Source organism: Corvus moneduloides, chromosome 3, assembly GCF_009650955.1.
Source record: "Corvus moneduloides isolate bCorMon1 chromosome 3, bCorMon1.pri, whole genome shotgun sequence".
Classification (NCBI taxonomy): domain Eukaryota; kingdom Metazoa; phylum Chordata; class Aves; order Passeriformes; family Corvidae; genus Corvus; species Corvus moneduloides.
In genome coordinates, this window is record NC_045478.1 from 121449373 (window position 1) to 121472148 (window position 22776).

General features: G+C 59.0%; 2 protein-coding genes across 3 annotated transcripts in view; one reads left to right on the top strand and one right to left on the bottom strand.

Annotated features, from left to right (window-relative positions):
- The first annotated feature begins 10088 nt into the window (after positions 1-10088).
- Positions 10089-11274, top strand: NKX2-4 (NK2 homeobox 4). Of its 2 annotated transcripts, XM_032104421.1 has the most exons (3): positions 10092-10461; positions 10566-11053; positions 11087-11274. In XM_032104421.1, exons 1-3 carry the CDS (start codon positions 10092-10094, stop codon positions 11225-11227), a joined length of 999 nt encoding a protein of 332 aa, XP_031960312.1. In that variant the 3' UTR covers positions 11228-11274. The 2 variants fall into 2 exon arrangements, with proteins under 2 accessions (XP_031960313.1, XP_031960312.1); XM_032104422.1 differs by having other exon boundaries at positions 10089-10461; positions 10566-11274.
- Positions 11275-13724: 2450 nt separating this feature from the next.
- XRN2 (5'-3' exoribonuclease 2) overlaps positions 13725-22776 on the bottom strand; it is a 32506-nt gene continuing 23454 nt past the window's right edge. The window contains exons 28-30 of the mRNA XM_032104374.1: positions 22195-22255; positions 17693-17831; positions 13725-14497 (exon numbers count right to left, since the gene is read on the bottom strand). Of these exons, the coding sequence (XP_031960265.1) occupies positions 14435-14497; positions 17693-17831; positions 22195-22255 (263 nt within the window). The 3' untranslated portion in view covers positions 13725-14434. The remainder of the gene's footprint in view (positions 14498-17692; positions 17832-22194; positions 22256-22776) is intronic.

Below are 22776 nucleotides of genomic sequence, written 5' to 3' on the forward strand. Positions count from 1 at the left end.
TTGGCCCAGCTCGGGCATGGAGCGGCTCCCGGGGAGGGAAAAACGGGAGCAGGGAGAACATCGGTCCAGCCCACACCCACAGCGGCACAGAGGAGGAACACAAAACAACACAGAGCAGCAGGGCAGGCGCCCCAGAGCAGCCTCCCGGGGGACCAGCACCTTCCTCAGGCGGCTCTGCATCCAGAAAACTGCCTGGAAAGCCTCTTGTCCTTGGAACACTCGCGTGGGGTCTCCAGCCAGCACCTGGGGAAGAGACAATTTCAACTGTTATTCCAAAGGGGGGACAGCAGTGCCAGCAGGAGAGGATGCAGCGAGCCACGGAGGCACGGGAGGAGCAGTCTTACTCCTTGAGCGGCGCCTGAGGAACCGAGGTTTGTGTTCCTGACAATTCCCAGCATCCACGGTGCAACAGAAGTCACTCCACGAGGCCATTCCCAAGCTCTGAGCAGGACGGATCTGAATTGCCACAGAGACGCCTTCCCTTCCCATCTGTGGCTCTGCACTTGGGAAATCACTGCTCTCTCCTCATTAGGCACTTAATTGTGGCCAGAGCTCTCCCAAGGGTTCCCAGCCCCGAGCTGAAGCCGCTCCTGACTTCCCGATCAATTTCCTCCCCGGGAATGCCTTCCAAAGGGTGCCCGAGCGGCCCTGGGCGCGGCCCTGCTCTGCAGGGATCCGAGCCAGCTGCACCAGGAGATGGAGAGCGCTCACTGGCTCGGGCTCCAGCAACATGTTTTCCTGCAAGGAAAACCCAGACGAATTTAACGGTGATTTTTGCAGGTGTCCATCCCTGGAGATGCTCAAGGCCCGGTTTTGAACACCTTCATTCTACTTGAGGCAGTTCCCACCTGCAAACTCTCCAGGATCACCCAGAGCTCCCCAGAAAGTTTCCAGCCAGGGGGGGAAAACCTGAGGTTAGGATCCACGGAGCCATGGCAATGGTGACACCGCTCGGAGCCGCTTAACGGAATAATATTTCCATCCACTGTAGATGAGAAAAGATAATTACTTTCGGGGTTTAAGAACCAAATGTGTTGATCCAAGTGTAATCTCGGTGTTTTAGCACCTGGTTATTACATCAGGAACACAAATGTCAACCGGGCTGCAGCAACCGGGCCGTCAGGAGGGGGAAGAGGAGACATGTGACTGAAATCACACACTGGGGGAAGGTGCCACCAAGGGACTTTCGACTTGAGCTAATCAAGAATGTTCTCCTTCCCCGGAGCACTTTGGGAGCTGGGAGCTGGTGTTTTCCCTCAGGGATCCTTCTGGGCCCCTGGTTCTGGCCTCTTCCGTCGCCTCCGCAAGCCCAGCTGGGCCTGTTTGTCCCTCCTGTCCCAAACCTGCCCTGATGGACCCTGATGGCATGGGAGGGGTTTCCTTTCCAACCCAAACCACCCCAGAACTCGCGGCAGCAGCAGCCGCCCGTCCCCGAGGTGGTCTGGACAGCAATCCCCATCCTCCAGGAAGAGATCCCGATCCCAGAAGCATCCAGCGCCTGCTGGGACCCAGCGTGTGGCGTTGCCACGTGCGTGCTGCCAGCAGCCGGCTCGGATCGTGGCGCTCCGCTGCCGAACAAAGGCCCTGCCTTGATTCCTCAGCCAAGTTGAGGTTCCCAGCAGGCTGATTATCCCCCCGTCCCTGAAGCACCCACCGCTGCACGGAATTTTATTAAATTGCCAGCACGGGCGGCCGCTCAAAGTTTGTGCGGCTCGACGCGATCGATGGCAGCGAAGCACGGGAAGAAAGGCAGGGGGAGGGGGGGACCCCTGTTTGTTAAAGGCTTTTTCTTCTCCCTTTTGAATAAAATGTCAACTCCATTATATAGATGTCAACTCCATTACCGCACCGCTCCTGTGGCAGCCTCACCGTGGAACTGTCTGCTAATAAAACAACTTCCTCGCAGGGGGAGCGGGGGGCAGGTTACCTGCCGGAGGTTCCAATCTGGCTAAGAAAATTCCTGTTCATCCCCGCAGGCACAAACACCACTTTCATTATCCGGGTGTCCTCGTCGCCTCTGTCGGCCCCCAGATAAAAACCCGCCTTTCATCCCGACGAGCCCGCGCTGGTCACGGGCCCATCCTTGTCAGAGAAGGCACAAAATGGGGAGAGCAGTGCCTGGTGTGCTGGGGAAAAAAAACCAAACCTGGATTAGAACCGTGGAATGGTTCGGGATTGAAGGCACCTGAACGAGCCCCTTGTTCCAGCAGTAGCAAACGTGGGGAAAGCAGAGGAGCAGCTTCCCCGGGGTCCTGCCTCCCTCCGAGGGGGGCCCTGGGGACAAATGCCCCCCCCAAAAGCACCGAGATCTGCCCACAGGTGCAAGGCACCATAAGCACCACCCCGGGAGCGCTTCCAGTGAAGGCCCTGAAAGGGTTTGGCAGGTCTGTGGCCGGGGAGGTGGGGAAGCCCCTGGGCTTGGCCAGGCAGCGGCCGCGGGAGGCCGGGGCTCCTCCCTCGCTCTCAGGCCCGCTGGCTGCACACATCCCCGCGCAGGCAAAGATGAGCACGTATTTAGAAAAGAATAAAGAAACCCATTCCCCGACGGGAGTTGTTTAGATAATTGATTTCCCTTGGACTTAGGAGCACTAAATAACACCCGGCGAGCCGCCATCTCCCAGATAACCTTTTCCTTCAAATCTCTCTTCCAGAGGATTGCCCTTTGACAGAGGCACCTCTCGGAGCGCGGCTCCGGCAGGCTCGTAGGTAGGGCCTTGCCGAGGGAAGGCCGTGACGATCCCCCAAGCAATTATTTCTCCCCAGTATCCTTTGCATAGAGAGAGCTAATTAACTGCCTGCCGGGCTCTGCAGAGCCGCGGCGCAGAACGAGGCAGCGGCAGCACAAATGTCATAATTAATTAGCGGTTTAACGCCAGAACGAGCACGGCCGAGGTGCCGCCGGTATTCCAGCGGGGCGGGGCGCGGGCATTCCGTGGGCCAGGCACTGGGGGACACCCGGCCTGGGCAGCAGCGGGAATGCCTTCATGGAAAGGGCGGTCAGGCCCTTTGGAAGTGCCCGGGGAGGTTTGGAGTCCCCATGCCTGGAGTGTCCAAGGAAGGGCTGGAGGTGGCGCTCAGTGCTCCGGGCTGGGGACGAGGTGGGACCGGGCACAGCTTGGACTCGATGGGCTGGGAGGGATTTTCCAGCCTCGGTGGTTCTGGGATCCACACCACAGAGCCCCAGGCTGCGGGAAGCTCAGCTGGAATCCCGGAGAAATGAGGAGTAGCCCGTCGCGTCCCCCTGTGGAGCTGGGCAGGGACAAGCCCGCGCCAGGCCGGGATCGTCCCCGTCCCGCCGCGGGGAGCGCCCAGCCCCAAGGCCCTGCTCTTTTCCAGGGACAACATCCATCCCAGCGCTCCCCATCCGTCGGCACCTTCCGCTGGCGTGGTTTTGGTGAGGATGGCCCCGCCGGTGGCCACGAGGCCGCTCCCGGCCCCTCCCACACCGCCCTCGCGGCGGGGACAGGGGTGTGCTTGGCACAGAGACCCGGAGCTGTCGCTCGCCTCCCACGGGCAGCAATTCCTTCCCCGGGGGTGGAAAAGGGGCCCAGCAGCACGGAGTCGCCAGCTTCCCCCTGCACCGAGGCAGGCAGAGCAGGGGTCGGGCCTGGGGCAAGCCCAGCACCAGCCCTGCCACACAAATTAAGAACAAACCAAACAAAACCGTCAAGGCTGGCTCCTGGCAAGAGCCAAATCCCGAGAACTCCTCGAGAAAACTCTCGGCCCCACCCTGGTTCCCTGAGCAGACGTTGCCAGCGCTGGCGGGCACTGGGAATTGTATCCCGCACACCTGGAGCCCAGCAGGGGACAGCTCCCCACGGGACACCTCAAACCCTGCCTCCGGAGCGGGGCAGATTCCTGCAGGAAAATAAGAGGGACGACTTAAAGGCATCCGTGCCTCCTCCCATCCTCGGCTCCCTCAGCTCCCACTCCCTTCCCCGTCCGCCCGCAGGAGACCTTCAGGAGAGAAAGAGCACAGCGAGGGACGAAGGCCCACAGCCCTGCATCCATTCGGGATGGCCCCGGAGCCAGCGCCGGGCTGTGCCGGGCGGGGAAGGCAGCGCCGCTGCCTGAGCCCGGTGTGGGCGATGGGAGCCCCGCTCCTGCCCCGCAGAGCCAACTCCATGGTGACAAACAGCGCCGGGGAGCCGTGACACCGGCGGGTCAGCGCCGGCACGGCAGCGCCGGCAGCGAACAATGAGCCGGAGCAGGAGCCCGGGCTGTGGGAAGAGGGATGGCCTTGAGCAGGAGAAAACGCGCGGCAGGCGGGAGAAGGTCCTTAACTTCAGCTTCCTCTTTCTTTAACCTAGAGAAGTCTTGCATTAACAGCATCTGGAAGAGGCCAGCACCTTTCCAACATCTGCTCGGGGGCTTTGTTCGGAGCGGGAAACTTCTCCGCTGCTTTTCCAGGAGGGCCGCGTTCCAGTACTTCAGCAACGGGATGTTTCCAGGGATTCTCCCTGACTCCTGCAGGCGAGAGCCCCAAAACTCGGTGGGCTCGGTTACGTCCATCAGTCGCGAGGGACCGCGCACCGCGGAGTTCTGCACGGGATGGAGCAGCCAGTTCCCGGCGCTGGGAAGGCATCAGCAGGACACCCATCCTGCCTGCCACGGCCCAGAGGGACTTTCCCTGTGGAGCAGCTTTGGATCCGGGCAAAGGTGGCTACAGCGACAGGGATTTCTGGGGAGGCAGCCTGGGAGGTGCCTCCCACCGCCGCGAGCTCGTTTGAGAGCAGAACCACTCGTCTCCCTCTGGGTCACATCCTTCATAAATTCACTTTAACCGACTCCTCCTGACCCGGTCTTGTTATTCCCAGCTCCGGCCATCCCCCACCCGGGATCTGGATCGCCTCCACACCAGGCCGTCCCACAAACCACAGGATGCTGCGCTGCAGCTCCCCGGGTCCCTCCGTCACATTTCAAGGATGCCCACCCCGTTTTTCCCAGCCCTGCACGGGCTGGAGCTGCTGGCCGGACCCGGCAGGGCCAGGAGGAGTCGACATCTGCCTGTGGATGCTCTGGGAGGGCTGGAGAAGTCCAGGAGCATGAGGGGCCCTTCGCCAGACCCTGTCTCGGGACGATCCCACAGCAGAACCTCAGCTCCCACAGGTTTATCCTGGGTTTATCCCACCTCTGCCATGTCTGGGCTCTGGCTCCTCCTGCTCCAGGGACAGGGAGCAAGCCCTGAAGCTGCTCCTCAGCTGCCACTGGCGGGGGGATAAACATCCCTAAATCCCAGCTGATCCCCATTTCACACCCCCAACTGCACCACCGGACCACCTCCCCTGGCTCTCCATATCCCTGGGAAGTGACACACTCCCTGTTCCCCTGTCGGGTCCTGCAGCCATCAGACACAACCCTGCTGCCCAGGGTTGCACAGAAAGGAGGGACGGATTTTTCCTCCAAAAGAGGGGATTCCTCCCCGCTTTGGTGCTCCAGGGCCCCGAGTCGCTGAGGTTACTCCTGGCTGTACGCAGAGCATTGCTCTAACTTCAAAGGTCGCGGAGATTATCCTTCAGGAAGTCTCTCTACTTCATGACTTCCTCACACCATGTCTGAACCTCACCCAAATGGAGGTTTCTCCATCTTTTTAGTTTCCCTCTTTCCCAGGAAAACCCCTGTGCTTGTCTGGGGGCTTCGCGTGAATCCAGCTCTGCCAGGAAACCTCGGATAACCCTGGAAGTGCTCCACACCAGGTTGGACGGAGCCCTGGCAACCTAATCCGGTGCCGGCATCCTTTAGGTGCCTTCCACCCCGAACCAGGCGGGAACTCCACGGTGATCCCTCTGCCCACGCCGAGCGCAGCCCAGGCCAGGTACACCCCATGGGAAAACGTCTGCGTGCCGTGCAGACGGGCTCCCATTCCAGAGGCAGGAGCAGCACCTGGAGGGAATGTGAACCTGGGAATAACTCAGGAGCCCAGGTTTTCCCAGCGTTCCCTTGCCCACGCCGCAGCGACAGGGAAAGCTGGCCTTGCTATTCCCACAAATTAAACCGGGAAAACAACGTGGAAAAACGCGGCCCCAACAAAGGGAGGGGGGCAGTGGGCCCAGCACAAAGCAGCTGGTGGCACACGCCGCTGACAGCCGGGAGCAGGCAGGGATCAGGGATCCAGGCACGGAGTGCTGCGGTGCCAGAGAAATATTTGGGCTCCCTTATCCGAGGAAAAGCTGGAGGAGATGCCACAGGAGTGTATTTTCTGCCGCCTCAATACTTAGGGAAACCTTAACAGCAGCTCTGGGATATTCTGCCTTCCTGCTGCCCGCGCTGGAACCGGCTCTGCTCCCATCCCAGCAACTTCTCCCAGCTGGGTCTGAGGACACAGGACGCTTACCTGGGGGCTCAGCAGCTGGAAACGTCCCCTTCCCCAGGCAGGGGGAAAGCTGGCTTGTCCCCGCTCCGCCCCCCGAGCCCCACGGGAAAACACGTCCATCCGGCAAGCAGGAATTCCCGGGAAGGGTGCGTGACACCCGACAAATATCTTTATTGGGGGGGGAGGGGAGTTATCCCAAAAAGCAGCGTAAGGAAGACCTGCAGGACAAGGATAAACATTATGTCATGACAGTCATCACCAGGGAAAGAGGGGCAGGGGACCCTGAGGGCAGACAGGGAGATAACACCTCCCTAAACCTGACTTTAGGGTAGGCAACCCCCCCAAACCTGCCCCAAGCTCTCCTGGCGCGGCCGCGCCACAGCCGGGCACTCCTGCCGGGCACTCCTGCCGGGCACTCCCGCAGGGCATTCCCGCAGGGCATTCCCGCCGGGCATTCCTGCCGGGCATCCCAGCCCGCAGCTCCTCGGGAAGGGCTCGATTTCCCCTGGCGGGGGAGAGGCGGCGGCGGTGTCCCCGCGCCGGGTTAATTCCTCGCCTCGCCTGTGACCAGCCCATTCAGTGCCACTTCAGACTCCTAATTCCGGGCTTTGCGTGGAAATGGTTTTAGAGTGCGCTGGAAACCCCGGGTTCCTTTTCCAATCTCGCGACGTCTTTGGAAAGCAATTCCTTAAGCCTCCGCTCCCGAGCCCCTTTTAATCTCCGCAAATTATCGGTGAGAGCCGAATCGAGGCGAGCTGCCGCCGCAGAGCCTGCCGCCGAGCGTTTCGAGGAAACCATCGCTTTCGGGGCCAGAAATAGATTAGCATTTATACCAGGTTATTGAAAAACTCCCCCCCCCCCCCCCCCCCCCAAAACATCCCAGCCTCCGTCTCCGTGTCAATTGTGGCTCACCGGGGTCAACACCGCCGCCGCCGCCACCGGCGCGGGCTGGCGCGGCGAAGGACAAGTCGCGTGTGGAAATGGGCCCCAAATGTGTCATTATGATCAGGGAGACAAGCCGGGCTGGGAAATGACATCTGCACTCCTGGAAATAACATCTGCACGGCCCGCGAGCCGGGCGGCCTTCTGCGGAATGAGGGTAATCAGGGAGCGGGGGAAAATCACCCCCCAGAAATTAAAACCCAGGAGTTTGGCTCCTTGGCGCTTTGCTGCTGCCTTTCCTACGTCTTTTTGTTCTTTTTTTTTTTTTTTTTTTTTTTAAATTTGCTTTTAAACTACTTCACTTGGAATCCGCAGCTTGATCTTCCCAGGACAGGGAAGGAAGAATTCCTGTTTTGCACAGAACCTCCAGGTGATGGAGGGTTAAATCAGAAAAACATTCTATAAGCGACGAGGGTTTCAAATTGGGCTTTTTCTTTTTTTTTTCTCTTTTTTTTTTTTTTTTTTTTGGTCAGACATCTGCCTCATCAAAAGGATCTTCTTTACACCCACCAACAAAACGAGGGGATGCTTTTATGCGACACTTTTTATCCCGAACATCACATTCCCGATGTGGGGAGAATTCTGGGGTGTTTTCGGTGCAAAATGGCCATGAGGGGTTTTGCTGGCTGCATTTCTACCAGCTCCCCTCGGGCTGTGCTTCCCCTTGGGCTCAGGCAGGGATGCAGGGATGCCTCTGCGCCCAGGGTAGGGGTGAGTGGTGTCCCAGTGGGCAGGGACCTGGCTCAGCCCCCAGACCTGCCCCAGCCCTCAAGAGCCTGCCCCAGCCGCGTCGGCAGGGAAGCTCCACATCGCTCCTCCAGCAGGAGTCTGGGGCAGCCGTGGCGTTCGGGGTCCTTTTCCCCCGGCTCCCCCTTCCCGGGCTGCTGTCCCGGGGCACACTCGCTGGATTCTGCTCCCTGTGCCCCAGGTGCCCAGCGCAGCGTCCTGGGGTGTGAGCAGAGGCCGCAGGCTCTGGTGCTGCACCTGAACCCCTACAAACCCCTCCGCTTGTGCCACATGCCCAAATCCCGGCTTACAGGGCCGGTCTGACGCGAACAGGACCAGTCCCTCTCAGCCCTTTGCCTAACTCTGTCTGGTTTGTCCCCAAAGCAGCACCGAAGCCTCGGTGAGATCCCAGACTGCCCCAGGGGCTTGCAGGGAATCATCCCTACAGCACCAGGAGCGGCCTCTCCCTTCCCGGCGGGAAGCAGGGACACCACGCTCTGCCTGCCCATCCATCCAGACATCCATCCATGGGCACCGGGGGCTGTGCTGGGGGCCCGACCCCGGGCACAGAGCTGTGTCCCTCCCCGGAGTGCCCTGAGGGGCAGCGGTGTCCCCACCCGTGCTGCTCCCACAGGGATGGAGACGGGCTTTTTTTTTTTTTTTTTTTTTTTTTTTTTTTTTTTTTTTGAGCAGGGGAGGGGAAAAGAGGTGCCGGGAAAAGGGATGGAGGTGCCGGGAATTCTGCCCGAACGGTGGGAAGGTTGCAGCTGAACAGAACTGGCGGAAAGGGGGGATTCGGATGGCGGTGCGTGGGGATTCGGGACCCGTTTAACTCCTGAGCCTCGCCGGGCTCTCAGAGTTTCAGCGGGGAGCACAAACTTTGAAACGCAAAATTGTGCTCGCTCTGATCTTTCATATCCTATTTTTAACAATCACCACAGAGCTGCACGTGCCCTGCCCCCAGAAAGAACCGAAGAGATCAGGGAAAAGATGGGGTTTGAGAAGGGAAGGGACCAGCCCGGAGGGTGAGGGATAGCCCAGCTCCCCAAAATGGGCCTCAGCAAAACGGGAGAGCAAACACCGGGAGCAGCCCGGGAACGGCTGCCCGCTCTGCGGGGAGGCGCGGGTGCCGCTCACTGAACGCACCTAGAGTTTTATCAATTCCTGGGGAAGGCGCAGCCCCGCGGGATCCCCCGCGCGGCCCGGGCGCGGCCGGCTGCGCACCCAGCGCATCTCCCCGCGCACAGGCTCCGCCCGCCCCGTCGCGGCGGTGCCCGGCCCGGGGAGCCGGGGGCAGCTTCGGCCGCGGCGTCTGGCAGCGCCCCGGCCTCTCAGCCCGGCGGAGACCCCGCTCAGCCCCCACGGCCCCGGGAGCGGCCCCGGGAGCGGCCCCGCGGCCGGGCCGGAGCCCCGCAGGCGCTGCCCCCGACGGGCGCGGGGTCCCGGGGCAGGAGCCGCGCGGCCGCTCCCCGGGGAGCCTTTCGTTGTGCCAAAACCAACGAGCGAACGACGAACGACCGCAGAAAGCCCCGAAACACAACCGCAAACGAAGCACCGGCCCTAAAGTGGCCCCGGTGTCGCGGGGGTCCCCGCCGGCCCCGCACCCCGCGGCGGCGGCTCCGAGGGGCCGGGGCCGGGCGGGAGCGGCGCAGGCCCGGGGCCCGGCCCGGAGAGGGGAGAGGGCTGCCCGGCTCCTGCCGTCGGGGCCGGGGCCGCCGCGCTGCCCCGGGACGCTCTGCCCGGGGGGTCGCCGCGCACCGTGGGGAGGGGATCGGGGGAACGGGCAGGTACTTACGGGCGAGGGCGGCGGGGCCGGGGCCGCTCGGAGCCGCTCCGGCGCTGCCCCCGGGGTGGCCGGGCTTAAGAGCCGTCGGACGGGCGCAGGACAATGGCCGGGAGGAGGGGGCCGGGGGGCGGCGGGAGGCGGGGAGGGGCCGGGGCCGCCCGCCGCCGCTCCGCCCCCCCGCGTCTGGCGTAAACCCGGCGCCGGGCTAAAAGAACCGGCGAGCTACCGGCGCCCGGGGCTGGTGGCCGCCGCCGCGGACGGCTCGGCGGTGCCGGCGGCAGCGCCCGGCCCGGCCCGCCCCGTCGCGTCCCGCCCCGCCGCGCCATGTCGCTGAGCCCCAAGCACACGACGCCCTTCTCGGTCACCGACATCCTCAGCCCGATGGAGGAGAGCTACAAGAAGTTCGGCGGCATGGACGGGGCGGGCGGGCTGGGCGCGCCCCTCGGGCCGTACCGCCAGGCGCCCGTGCCCACCGCCGCCGCCGCCGCCGTCCCGCAGCACGTCCCCGCGGGCGCGGCCGCCTACCACATGCCCCACGGCGTCTCGCAGTTCCCGCACGGCGCCGTCGGGGGCTACTGCAACGGCGGGCTGGGCAACGTGGGCGAGCTGCCCGCCTACCCCGAGGGGATGCGGGGCGGCGCGGCGGCGGGCGGCGGCTGGTACGGGCCCGGCGGCGACCCCCGCTACTCCAGCAGTAAGTGCGGGCGCGGGGGGCGCGGCGGAGGGGGCGGCCGGGCGGGGGGAGAGCCGCGGCCCCGACGGGGCGGCCGCCGGCGCTGAGCCGCCCGTCCCGCTCAGTCTCCAGGTTCATGGGCCCGTCGGCGGGGATGAACGTGGCCGGGATGGGCGGCCTGAGCGGCATCGCCGAGGGCGCCAAGGGCATCGTGCCGCTGCACGCGGCGCCGCGGAGGAAGAGGAGGGTGCTCTTCTCGCAGGCGCAGGTCTACGAGCTGGAGCGGCGCTTCAAGCAGCAGAAGTACCTGTCGGCGCCGGAGCGGGAGCACCTGGCCAGCCTCATCCACCTCACCCCCACGCAGGTGAAGATCTGGTTCCAGAACCACCGCTACAAAATGAAGCGCCAGGCCAAGGACAAGGCGGCCGCCCAGCAGTTGCACCCCGACGGCGGCGGCGGCGGCGGCGGAGGCGGCGGCGGGCTGTGCCAGCAGCCCTCGCCGCGCCGCGTGGCCGTGCCGGTGCTGGTGAAGGACGGCAAACCCTGCCCGCCGCCGGGCAGCGGCACCCCGGGCCCCGGGCAGGCCGCCCCCGCGCCCCCCGCCGCCGCGCCCGCCGGGCACCCGCACCCCGGCTCGCTGGGGCAGGCGGCCGACCTGGAGGAGCTGTCGCCCAGCCCGCCGGCGCTGCACGGCCCCGTGGCCCCCCTGGCCCCCCTGGACTCGGCCGGCGTCGACTACAACGGCGGCATGGTCAGCCCCAACCTGCTCTACGGCAGGACGTGGTAATCGGTGCGTCCCGTGTGTCCCCCCGCCGCCACGACAGCCCCGCTCCTCCGGCACCGGACGCTCCCAGCCCCGACGGCCGCCCCGGCCCGGCCCGGTGCCCGCGGGGATCGCCGACGGCCGCCCCGCCCCCGGTCCCCTCCCGGCCTCCCTTCGGGTTTTTTTTTTTAAGTCTCTCCGGTTTTTGGACAAGCGGCCCCGACGGCAGCGCCGAGTGCGTGCGTGCGAGCGCGAACGTGTGTGAGGGTGTCGGTGTGCGCGCGTGTCCGCGCCGCCGGGTCCCGTCCGCCCAGGGCTCCTCCCGACGGGCCGGGGGCAGCGCGGGGCTCCGCTCCGGCCCGGCCCCGCTCCCCGGCGGCAGCGGAGCCCGGGAGCCCCGGCGTGTGCCGCGGCAGCCCCGCGCAGCGCCGCAATAAACCTTCCGAAGCGCCACTCATCTCGGCAGAATTAATTCCGGGGGGGTGCCCCCAAGTGCCATTCCCTTCTTATCCCCCTCGGAGGTAAACTGGGTCACAGCTCGAGGCGGGAGCCGTGGCAGGAGAGCGCCGGGGCGCCGGTGCTCGGATTTAAGGGGAAAAACTCCCTTTTTCTCCTTGTTGTTATTAAACACCGCTCAGTTACTGAACGTCCGTGTGCGGACGGGGCGCGCGGAGCCGCCGCGGCCCCCGGCCCTTGGCTCGGCTCCCGACGAGCTCGGAGACCTGCGGAGGCGAGCGGAGCCCGGGGATTCCCGGGGCTGGACCCCGCTTCCCGCCGGGATCGGGCCCCGCAGCGGCCGGGGCCGGAGGATGCGCCGCGCCGGAGCGGGGTTTATCCCCGCGCCGCTTCCCGAGGAAATCCCGCACGTCGGGAAACGCTCCTCGGGACTTTCCGGCAATTTTTCCTTCTTTTATTTTTATTTTTTATTTTAATTTTATTTTAAACAATAAAAGGAAGCCTTGTTCTCACGAGTCGGCTGCTTCGTTCTCGGTGCACGGACCGAGGGACAACCTCAAAATCCCCTTTTCTCCGCCGGCCTTTCGGCTGCCAAGCGTTTAATTCCGCGCCCCCCCTCCGCCGCCTCTGCCAGGCTCCCCCATCCTTGGGGGACCCGCTGAACCCCAGCCCCGGCGGGGCTCCCCAGCGGCTCCCGGGCAGCGCCGGGCCCTGCTCCGCTCCCGGCTGTGCTGCGAGGGAACGATTCTGAGGCGGAAAATCGGGATTTGGGGCTCTGGGAGACCACGGACCCGCTCCCAGACCCCTTCCCGAGCCCCATGCGGGGGCCTGGAGGGGAAGGGGGTCCCCACCGCTCTCGGCAGATACCTCCTTCCCCTCCCGGCAGGTGCCACACGGGGACCCCCACGGCTGCCTGCCCTTTCCATGAGGGAGAATTTCTCCCTGCTGGCTCCCACGGGAAGCGGCTGGGGTGGGGCTGAGCCCGGCCTGGTGAGCGGTTTCCCCCTCCAACTCTGTTAGATCCAAGGGGATACGTCAGGCTCAGCTCCAGCTTGGGAAAAACAAAACCGTACCTGCAGCAGCCTCGGGAGCTCCACAGGGACGCTGTCCCAGGGTGACCCCCAGGCCCCGAGCAGAGCCCCAGGGCGGCGGGGGTGGTGCTCCCCGCTCAGGTCCTGCATCCCAGCCCTGCATCCCCACGGAGCCGAGGGAACGGAGCCCCCGGGCCAGCGTGCTGCTCCGGCATCGCTTCAAGGGTCCGAGCGGGCAGCGCCGCTCCCAGGGCCGAGCCTGGCTCCACTCGGGGTCGGACTGCAAGGGAGTGAAGGGCGGGGCAAAGGGCAGCCCGCAGGGATGAGCCTTTCCCACAGCAGCCCCCCCCAAATGTTTATCCAGACTTGTTTTCACGCCCCAAAAAAGGGGAGCGAGGGACAAAGCCACCGGCACCGCGGGTCCATCCGCCTTCGGAACGCAGCCGGCCCACCCCACTCCTTCCTCCAGCCCATTCCCCGTGAGAACTCACCCTCGCTGCTGGTTTTGCCCTGCTGGAAAAAGAAAATTGGCTCTTTTTGAGCCCCCAGCCTTTTCCCGGCCGAGGGAGAAGGCCGGCGGCTCCCAGCCCCGGGAACGCTGCATCACAATGAAGGATTCTGCTCCACCCTCAATCACTTGAAAATAACGAATCCAGGTTGATGATTTCTTCCTCCCGAGGTTACGCGCGGGGCTGTCTGGCTTCTCCCTCGCTGCTGGTGATTAACACCTGGGCGTTTGGAAGGAAGGGAGCACCGAGTCCTGCACCGAGGAGGAGTCAGGGTGAGAGCGGGGCCGGGAACTTTACTGATTTACACAGTTCCTGGATTTAATGGAAAAAGTCCAAAGGGAAAGCTGACCTGGATGCTCTCCTCTTTTTTTTTTTTTTTTTTTTTAAATACCAAATAATGATTTTAAGTGCTGGGGTAGAGGCTGGGTGGAATTATTTTCCAAGGAATCAACAGGAATGTGTGCACGCAGGTAAAAGACAGGAACAGGCTCTGCAGGGGGTTGGAAATCAACCACGCGCCACCACTCAGAATTTCAAAAGCCACTTTATAAAGCAAATAAAAATATTTACTGATTTGGTACACTCACACAGAAAACCCCTGGAAAGAGTGCTAAAAACGACTGGAACCTCTGCCCTTTGCAGCTATTTTAAATTAGGTACCAAATAGACAAATCCACGGCCGCCGCCTGGTTATGCCACGACAAAACCCACGCCAGGAACAGGCACGTGCTGGAGAAGTTGAAATGTTTTACTTCAGAGTCCGAAAAACCCCTTCTCTGCGGGGAACTGAAGGAAGCGTCTGACAAGGAGCAGCGAGGGCCGTGCCTTTCAGCGCCGCCGGCTGCCTGCTGGGTCTGCCCCGGGAGTTCATAAAATCCCATTTCTGGGCATTCTTTCCAACTCCGGCTCTGTTTTCAGGCTCTTGTGTGCGGAGTAGAGGACGTCTGGAGCTCAGAGTGGCAGGCAGCGCTCGGCACAGCTTGGGTCCGTGGTAGGGAGGACAAACACAGCGCTCCCACCTCGCCCCACGGCAGTCCGCTCTTTCCCGTCCCTCCCAAAAAATCATCCGTAAGAAATGGGCACATTTAAAACAGGCATCGGTTTAAAAACTACAGGGATGGCGCTCAACGACTTAGGTTTTTTTCCCCCCTCGCCCCACAAATAATAGAAAGAACAAAAGCAAGAAGATTCGGACGTTTTCCATGTTTTTTAAAAAAATACCCAGGAGGCAGGAGCTAATTCCAGCTGTACCTTCCTGCGGGAGGTGGGAGCGGGTAGGGCCTCCCGGGACCGTACGCCTGCAAACAAACAAACAAAAGCAAGCGTTTATTTTTGGGATTAGCAGCACAAGTAAACAAGTGGAGCGAGCTCGAGGCGCCACACGGAACGGGGACCAAACATCCTCCGCACGGAGGGGTGCCAGGGGCAGCGCTGAGCATCCCTCATCCGGCCGCGGAGTCTCCCGAGAACACGGGCTGGGGCTGGAAGCCCTGGAGCAGAGAGGAGCTGCGCAGCAGCGGCTCCAGAGTCCCGAACAAATCCACCCCCAGCCACCACCTGTGGCACCTCTGCTGCGCTCTGTCTGCAGCAAAGGGACAAGTGCTGGAGCCGGGGACAGACAGCGCTACGTGGGGCAGCTCACGCTCAGTACTTTCACACAGAAGTGCTCCAAGGGAAAACCAAAGCTGCATTTGTTGCAGAAGCGGCGTTTTCCAGCGCTCCTTCGCTTCCATAAGAGGCCAAAGAGACCCAAATCCCACCTTGGAAACGACTCCAAGTTAGCTGTGTATTCGCACTTTAATCCAGCCATTTGGTACATCAAGTATCCGGTGAAGAAATCCATTGGAAAACTTCAGAGCCCCCCCCCCCCAAAGCACATAAAATGATTTCCAAACCTGGTACATTGCAGAGACCAGCAAGTTAATTAAAGGTGGTGCACCAACACCAGCTACGGGCTTGGTTTGCTCTTTACTCGGGGTTTTTTTTGGTGTGGAGGGAAAAAGGGGCTTCCTTTCCTTTCTTTTAAAGAGAAATCCACCTTTATCCAGCCTGCGGCAGCCGAGATAACCACAGAAACCACGGAGCCGGCCGGCTGACCTGCCAGGGAGCCTCCTGCAGCCAGGCCATGCAGGGAAGGTTTGTTTCCAGGTTTGGTTGCCCAGTTAAAAAAGGAAACAAGTTGGCTGCATAACCCTTAAAAAACCCTTCCACACCAGCAGCAGGGAAGGACAGAGCGGAGGCCTGCGCGAGCTCTGGACGCTCCGCTGTGTGTTGCTCCAGGCTGGGACACAACTGCCCAACACCTGCAGCAGCCCAGCAAGTTTATTCTTTGGTTCTCTGGGAGAGCTGGGAGGCAGCAAAGCCCTGCTCCCGGGGAGCCCCCCAGATCCATGGCAGCTGCATTAATTTTGTGAGCACTCTGCGGCAGCACGTTTATTAACCTCTTTCAGACCATGTTCTGTATGCTGTAAAAAAAGAATTCAGAGGTGAAAGGGCCCAAAGATAATTATTTATGCTGCTACGTGTCACCACTTCCACTTGAATCCCTTTTCAAGGCTTTAAAGCTTTGAAATTTTCAGGCAGCAAGGCCAGATTCAATGATTAGGTTGGCACCCTAAACCCTTTCAGGTACCTTCTCATTTCACTCCAGCTGGGAGGAAATGATGACATCTGAAAGTTCATTTAAAAATAACAACAACAGAGCACGGCAACGAAGATTTAAAATTAACAGGGAGATAAACAGCACAACTGCAAAGGGAATTTTTTTAGGGAAGCAGATTCACTGGAGCCAAAAGACTTGTCTTTGATCGTGAACTCTTCATGCAGGTGAACAAAAATAAAAGGGTTGTCACCGGTGGGTTTCAGTGCCTCCTGCACCCGCAGGTGGGTCCAGGCCACCACCGGGGCAATTCTGTTCTGGGCAAGCCCACAGCGTGCCCCAGGCTGTGGATGTCCACAAGGCTCCCAGGCAGCTTTCCAAGCGGGAACTAACAGGGACACCCTCCCTGTGCCCCCAGGGCAAGCCCTGCAGGGAGACTGTTCCTGCTCCCCCTCACAATTCCAGCTGTTGGGCACCAGGATTTAAGGCTGGCAATGAACTGCTCTAAGCACAGATTCCTTTAGCAAGTGCACCCTGCCTGGGATGAAGGCAGAGCAGGGTGTGCCCCGGCAGACAGACTTTATCAAGTGTCCATTTCCCAGACTAATTAAACTCTGCCCAGGCTCCAGCGGCACAAAGATCCTCCCCCGATTTCTCCCCAGGAGCACGGCAGCCTGGATTAGTGCAATCAGGCATTTATTCCTCTGGCTCTGCGGTTTTGGGTGAACGTGTGCAGCACAAAATGAAAGATTTCTGAAAACTGACCCTATCAATGCACCTCACCCAACTTTAAAATGTATTTTAGAGCTCCACCGGCTGGGCCAAGGGTCAGGCCCCGTTATTTCCCTGTGATTGTAACCCACGTTGTTGAGCTCTGCCTGCAGCCAAAACCAGCGCTGGCAGGGTCTGTACTGGTGCTGCGCCATGTAACACATGGCTGGGTACCGGGCAGGCTGGGAGGAAGAAAATTCCAAGTAGGAGTGACTAAAAAGTGCCTTGTCCTGAGCTGAATCAGGCCCCAGCAGAAGGCACATTTCCAACGGTTTGTGCCTTCCTTTGCGGACAAAGGATGGGGCAATGGGGCTGGCACCATCCTCCTCCTCCCTGGTAACCCTCCCACAGTCCTGACTTCCCCAAACAGCAGCAGAACTAGGAGTTCAACCTAGGTATCCGGAATTTATTTTAAATGAGCATTTAGCAGCGTGAGCACCTGGCAGTCTGGTAGGACAGGATACACAATTTGTGTTTTACTGGCATCGCACCCCCGCAGAAACTCCCTAGGCAAAGTCACCTGCTGCTTTCCAGCCGCAATTTCACTCTGTGGCATTCTCACAAACTGCTGACCAAGTCACCTGTAATGTTGGATGAGGTTCTCCCCTCACGCTCGCTTGTTTCCTTTTTAACCACACAGAGCTATTTCCACGTGTTTATTCCTCTGGCTACGAAAATCCAACACTTGCATTAAGTACTTTTTTCGGCTCAGAGAAAGCCAGTAAACACTTGAGGGGAGAAATTTGGGAAGCTGTAAGGATGTACATTTTGAACACACCAGGGAGAACCCCAGAGGTACAGTGGGCAGACTTCCTTATGGGAAAGGAAGGCCGGTGGGAATACTTGCCTCAGGCTGCAGGAAGTGTGTGACCTGGGACCACGTTTGATGGGTGCTAATGAACACTGGTGGTGCAGTCTCGGCACGGGCCTTGCGCCAGGGGTACATCCAGCGGGGCTGGACAAGGCTGGGAAGTCCCCCATCCGTGTGTGTGGTGACACAGTGACACTAAAACCAGCCCAGGAGCGCCTTGCCATGCCACGCTCCCTTCTCCCCAGCCACAGGAGAAGGAAGCCCTTCCTGGAAGGAGAACGCAGTGCACCCAGTGGGGCCCTGTTTTCCTACCTGTCTGCCCCTGTCCATGCGATCCTCGGGTCGCTGTGGGTATCCCATGGGTCCCAGCCCCTGGTACTGGGCCGGCTGGAACTGATTTGGGGATTGCAGCATGCGGTTCCAGGCAAGGAGAGGAGCAGCTCCGGCAGCCCTGTGCAAGGAAAGAAACACCACAGTGTGAACGTGGCTCCTGGAGAGAGTCCCACAGCACAGACCCAGGCCGGGATCTGTCTCAGAGCCGAGCACGGACGGCCACGGGCCAGAGGGAAACCGGGAGCAGGGAGTATCTTCCCACATCCCCCTAAAGGCCGCTTTGCCGACCGCTTCTCCTTCGTCACAGCTTGAAAGCTGCACCGCCGCTGCACCGCACGCAGCAGAATTTTCCAATTCCCTGGAAGGCTTCCGTGCACCTTTTATCCCAGGGGCGGATTTGCCGATCCCAAAGGCTCCCCAGCACCCCAGGAGTAAACATGTGCCACACACGGGAGCCGGGGGCTTTCTTCTCTGAACGCCCAGACTCTTTCTGGGAGTCCATTCTTCCCAGTTAATTGCAGGTTGCAAATGAATTCTTACGGCGAGCGTTCGGAATCTAGGGTAGGGGCCTTGGCTGCTTTTTCCCATCCATTATTCTGCTCAATATGTCAGGAGGTCTGATCGGGAAGAAACCTTTTCAAGTTCTATTGATGCCGTTTTCAATTGACCACGGTGACCTAGCAACGTAAGCACTAATTGGCACGGGCTGACTGACATTTGGTGTACAGTTTATATGGGAACGCGGATCCGACATCCATTATGGCCCAGTTTGCCATCCTGGATCACCCACAGCAAGAAATGCTTTCATTTCCTTCGAGTGCCCCTTCCAACATGACAATTAGAAAGCAACAGGTAGAACACGTCCAAAGCTGTTTGATTCAAAATATTTAGGGAAATGCTGCGGCCGTGACCTGGTTGTTACAGCTGAGCACGGGGGAGGGACAATTGCTTCAAGGATCCGGAGCAGGTGGGTCCTGCAGGACAATATGATGTTGTGAGGGAAAAAACACAGAGAGTGGAGACAGTTAATCTTTCCTGAGCCCTGCTGAAGAGGGACTCTGATGAGCAGAGCAGGGCCAGCCTGGAGGGATATGGGGACAGCAGAGAGCAGAGGCTCTGCATCCCAGATTTGGGATGGCGAGCCCTGCATTCCAGGTTTACCTGCTGCACTGCACATCACTCTGTGCCTCTCCAGAGAGCCTCTGGCCAGCTGTGCTGGGTTTCAGCCCTGGAGACTCTCTACCGAGGCAGCCAGACTCCCACCAAACACCCCATCAGCGCCGGGAGGTGTCCCGGCTCTCCTGGCCAGGATTCCCAGCCAGCGGCACTACAGCGGGGCAAGCGGAGCTGTGAGAGCCGAGGGAGAGGTGCTGGGAGGGGAAGGCCTTTAAACACACGTCCCAGCAGCTGGAGCAGAGGCTGAGCTGGAATCAAGACGGGCGGGCGGACGATGAAATGGACGAAAACGGGCATTTTGGATGCGAAGGCATTGTGGTGCCACAGCACAGCCTGCAAAGACAGCTGCTCCACCTGGGCACAGCAGGACCTGCAGAAGGAACCCCTGCCAAACTCTGGAAACAAGTAACTCCTTTCCTGTTTGGAAAAGCACTTTCCCACCTGATCAAAATGGACGTGCACAAAGGCTAAGCGGTGACAGCGGGCTCTGTGCTCTGCTCTCCACTCCAGAAGTGCACGACGTTCCCCAGACCCTCCCCAGAAGGGGCAATGCTGTAGTTACAGCTAAGAGCACTTCACGCTGAACACTCAAAATCGATCTCCCAAGTTCATACGTGGAATGAACTAAGCTCACACTTTGTTCATACTTGCTCCTTTTCATTAAGTGTTTTGAGTACTAACTTTTTTCCCCACATGATTCCTAGAAAACAGCAGTGTCTCCAGGAAAAACACACTGCTCAGCCATAAGGAAAACTACTGGGAATTACCTATATAGCCCCAGCTCTGGGGCTTTCACTAACAATCATTCTGCCTCTACAACAAGTGCTGGTGATAAATATGACTGAGGGTCACAGGCCAGCACTTCCTCCACGCCTGGAATGGGGAAGCTTGGCACAAATTTCATTTGACATTGATATTTATTTGGCACGAAGTTTTCAACTTTTAAAGTGCTGCTTAGTGAAAATTTGAGACATTTAACAAATCGAACACACCACCACTAATATCACTGACATCATTTGCTGTGAATCACCCTCAGGTGATTTAAATCACCACTGATTGGCGATTTAAACCACCCTCAGGTGGAGATCTGTACAAAAAAAGGAACTGTGCCACTTGGAACACCCCAGGAGCTCACACTGGCACAGTTACCCACAGAGTCAGGTAACTCACACACATTCAGCCAGGTCAGCTAAATTCAGGAGAATTTACACAGAAGAACATTCCCATCTTCGTGCCTCAGCCACTTTGGATGTCTCCTCTATGAACAGGTTAAGCAAAAGGGTTTGCTTTACCAGATGACACGTTTCCACTGGCAAATCTCTCTCTGTAAACTCTGGACTGGCTCGAGAGCAGGAAAGGATCTCTGCAGTGCCCAGGAACGTCAGGACAGCGGGGAGGGACCTCAAAATTCACTTTCCCTGCTGCACACCAAGGTGCACCACTAGATTTAAAAGCAAGAAACCCTCCACAGGAGACAGGATTGGCTGGATTACGGAGAAGCAGCTTTACACTCCCGGCTGTTCCCCCCCAGGCCTGGGAAGGAAGAGCTGGTTTAGCCCCTGCTGCACCACTCCATCCCTGAAGCAGCACAAAGGCTCCGAGCCTTCCTGGCAGGGGGACAGGGCTCCTTGCTTATCCCTCGCTGATGTGGTGAATCTGGGATATCCCAGCGCCCTGCCAAGCCCCTCCGTCTGCCGGGGCTGGAGCAGGGCTGGCCTCTCCCTCAGTCAGTCCCTTCCCTGAGCAGAAATCCCTGGCTGCTCTGCCCCCGTGGTACCTACTGCTCCTGGAGCTGCAGCAGCAAGAGGGGGAGCAGCAGTTTGGGGAACCAGCAGCTCTCAGGGAACGAACGGGAAGCTCAAAATGCCTTCAACAGGTTCAGACGTTTTTTCCTGCACCAAGTGTCTCTGTGTTTAACCTTCTGCTTAAGTCTCTGCGCTTGCCTCTGTACAGAGGCTCAGCATCAGCTCTAAGCACGTTTGATCTGCTCCCCAAATCCAAAACCTTCCAAGAACACGGCAAAACTACTTATCCTCAGTGCTGGCAGAGCTTTTCATAAACCCTCCACGGTGTAACAAAGAGAAGGCGGTGACAAGTGACAGACCTGCAGCAGTCCTTCACAAATAAAAGTATATAAATTGGCTTTAATTAAGGGGTGGGAGTGGCAACTCCCATGGTCCAAGCAATATTAAAGTTTGCATTATGAATGCATCTTGCCTTACAATATTCCACACGGATGAGGCACAGGACAAGGGAGCCAGGCTTACTTCAGTGGGGATCAAGATGGTTGCCATGGAAAGTGACTGTGGAGAGCTCGCTAAATTCCCCCAAAGCCCGTATTTTCAATGGCGAAACATTTGCAAATAAACCCAAGGGAGAAAGGCTGCGCCTCAGAGCAGAAACTTCTCTCCCTGCCTCCCTCCCTCCCTCCTCCATAACCATAAAAATAAATGTCATTATTCATGGCTGCCACAGGTAGCCCGGGTTTATTGAGCCCACCCCACCGAAGGACACACACAAGCCATCAATGAGGGGACGCATGTAAAACATCCCTGATTATCAAACCATGTCACATTCCTTCTATTCGATGGCACTTATTGGGCTGCAGATTCCATAATCCTTCCCCGAGTCCCTTCTGCATTTAATTCAGTTCAGCCTTAAGTAGTTAAAGAAACTGTTTTCAGTGGCAACTAATAACTACTGACCTACAGTGACACTGCCCTACAATGGGCTTGTCAGGCCTGAAAAACTTGTACCAAAGAAGCTGATTAGGACTTCAAGAGGTTTGTAGCAAGAATCAATGGCTGGTCTGTGCTAATGCTGCGGCTGCGGCACAGGAATGATAAAAGTGGAACACCATTAGTTATGCCTCATTAAGCTCCACAGCCCTCCTAAAAAGAAATTTGTTTAGCCTGTCCAAAATCTAATGCAGTTTTAAGCTCTCTGTGTTCAATTTCATAGTACCTCAAAAGCTTCAATAAGATAAAGGCCAAAGAACCAAGAACGGTACCAAAGCACCAACAGTAAAGTTAATTTTGAAGCCCGAGTTTTAATGGAAAGTGTTTTTCCCTCGTCTTTTTTAATACAAAGTACTCGAGCCTTTTAAAGGGTGAACACCACGGAGTGGGCTCTCAAAACATCAATAAATCACGGACATTAATTAACTCAAAAAACCTGCCGCGCAGCATCATTTCCACAATTTTAAACCACAATATTCCAAACAAAGGAGGGAAAACCAAACACTGGCAAGGCTGGCAGAGCCCAGTCCACCCTCCCGGGCACGTTTCCCGTCCCTCCTGCCTTACCTTTGCGGCGTCTGCTGGAACAAGGGCGTGGGACCTCGCCAGGACTCCTGGGGTCGAAGATCTGGAGGGCGAAACGAGACGGCCAAATAAGAGAGAGCAAGAACAGCTCAAGAGCTGTGCCCCGCTCCTCTGCGTGCCCCAGAGCTGCTGTTGGGAAGCCAGAACAGGAGAGCTCAGACTGGACGTGCAAGCGCAAACACGCCCCAAGTCACGGCTTCCTGCTGCCGCCTTGGACAGAGTCCTGCTGCCCGCCGAGAAAAGGCAACTTTTTCAGCTTTAGCACGTCCAATAAGCTTCATAATAGAGAATTACAAATTTTAATTGCCAGAGCTAGCGTTGGTTAGAGCTTAGATGCTGCCCAGGTGCCTCCTCTTGAGTTTTTGAAGATGCAAGACCTTGTCTGTCACCCTAACAACTCCATTTAATATCTGTATCTCTCAGCAGTGCGTTCATCGGTACATTAAAAATACGCACCCAGCACTGTGTCGCCCCTGGACAAGTGTTTGTGACCAACAACGATGTCAAAGCCAAAACACAGGCGGGCCGGTTTCCCTCTGAGTGGGCTGAATTATTCCATAAAGG

Excerpts from the sequence above, each read along its gene's own strand:
- NKX2-4 (XM_032104422.1), top strand. The coding sequence starts at position 10,092 with ATGTCGCTGAGCCCCAAGCACACGACGCCCTTCTCGGTCACCGACATC. Across the intron at positions 10,462-10,565 it reads CGACCCCCGCTACTCCAGCA|TCTCCAGGTTCATGGGCCCG; the intron begins GTAAGTGCGGGC and ends CGTCCCGCTCAG.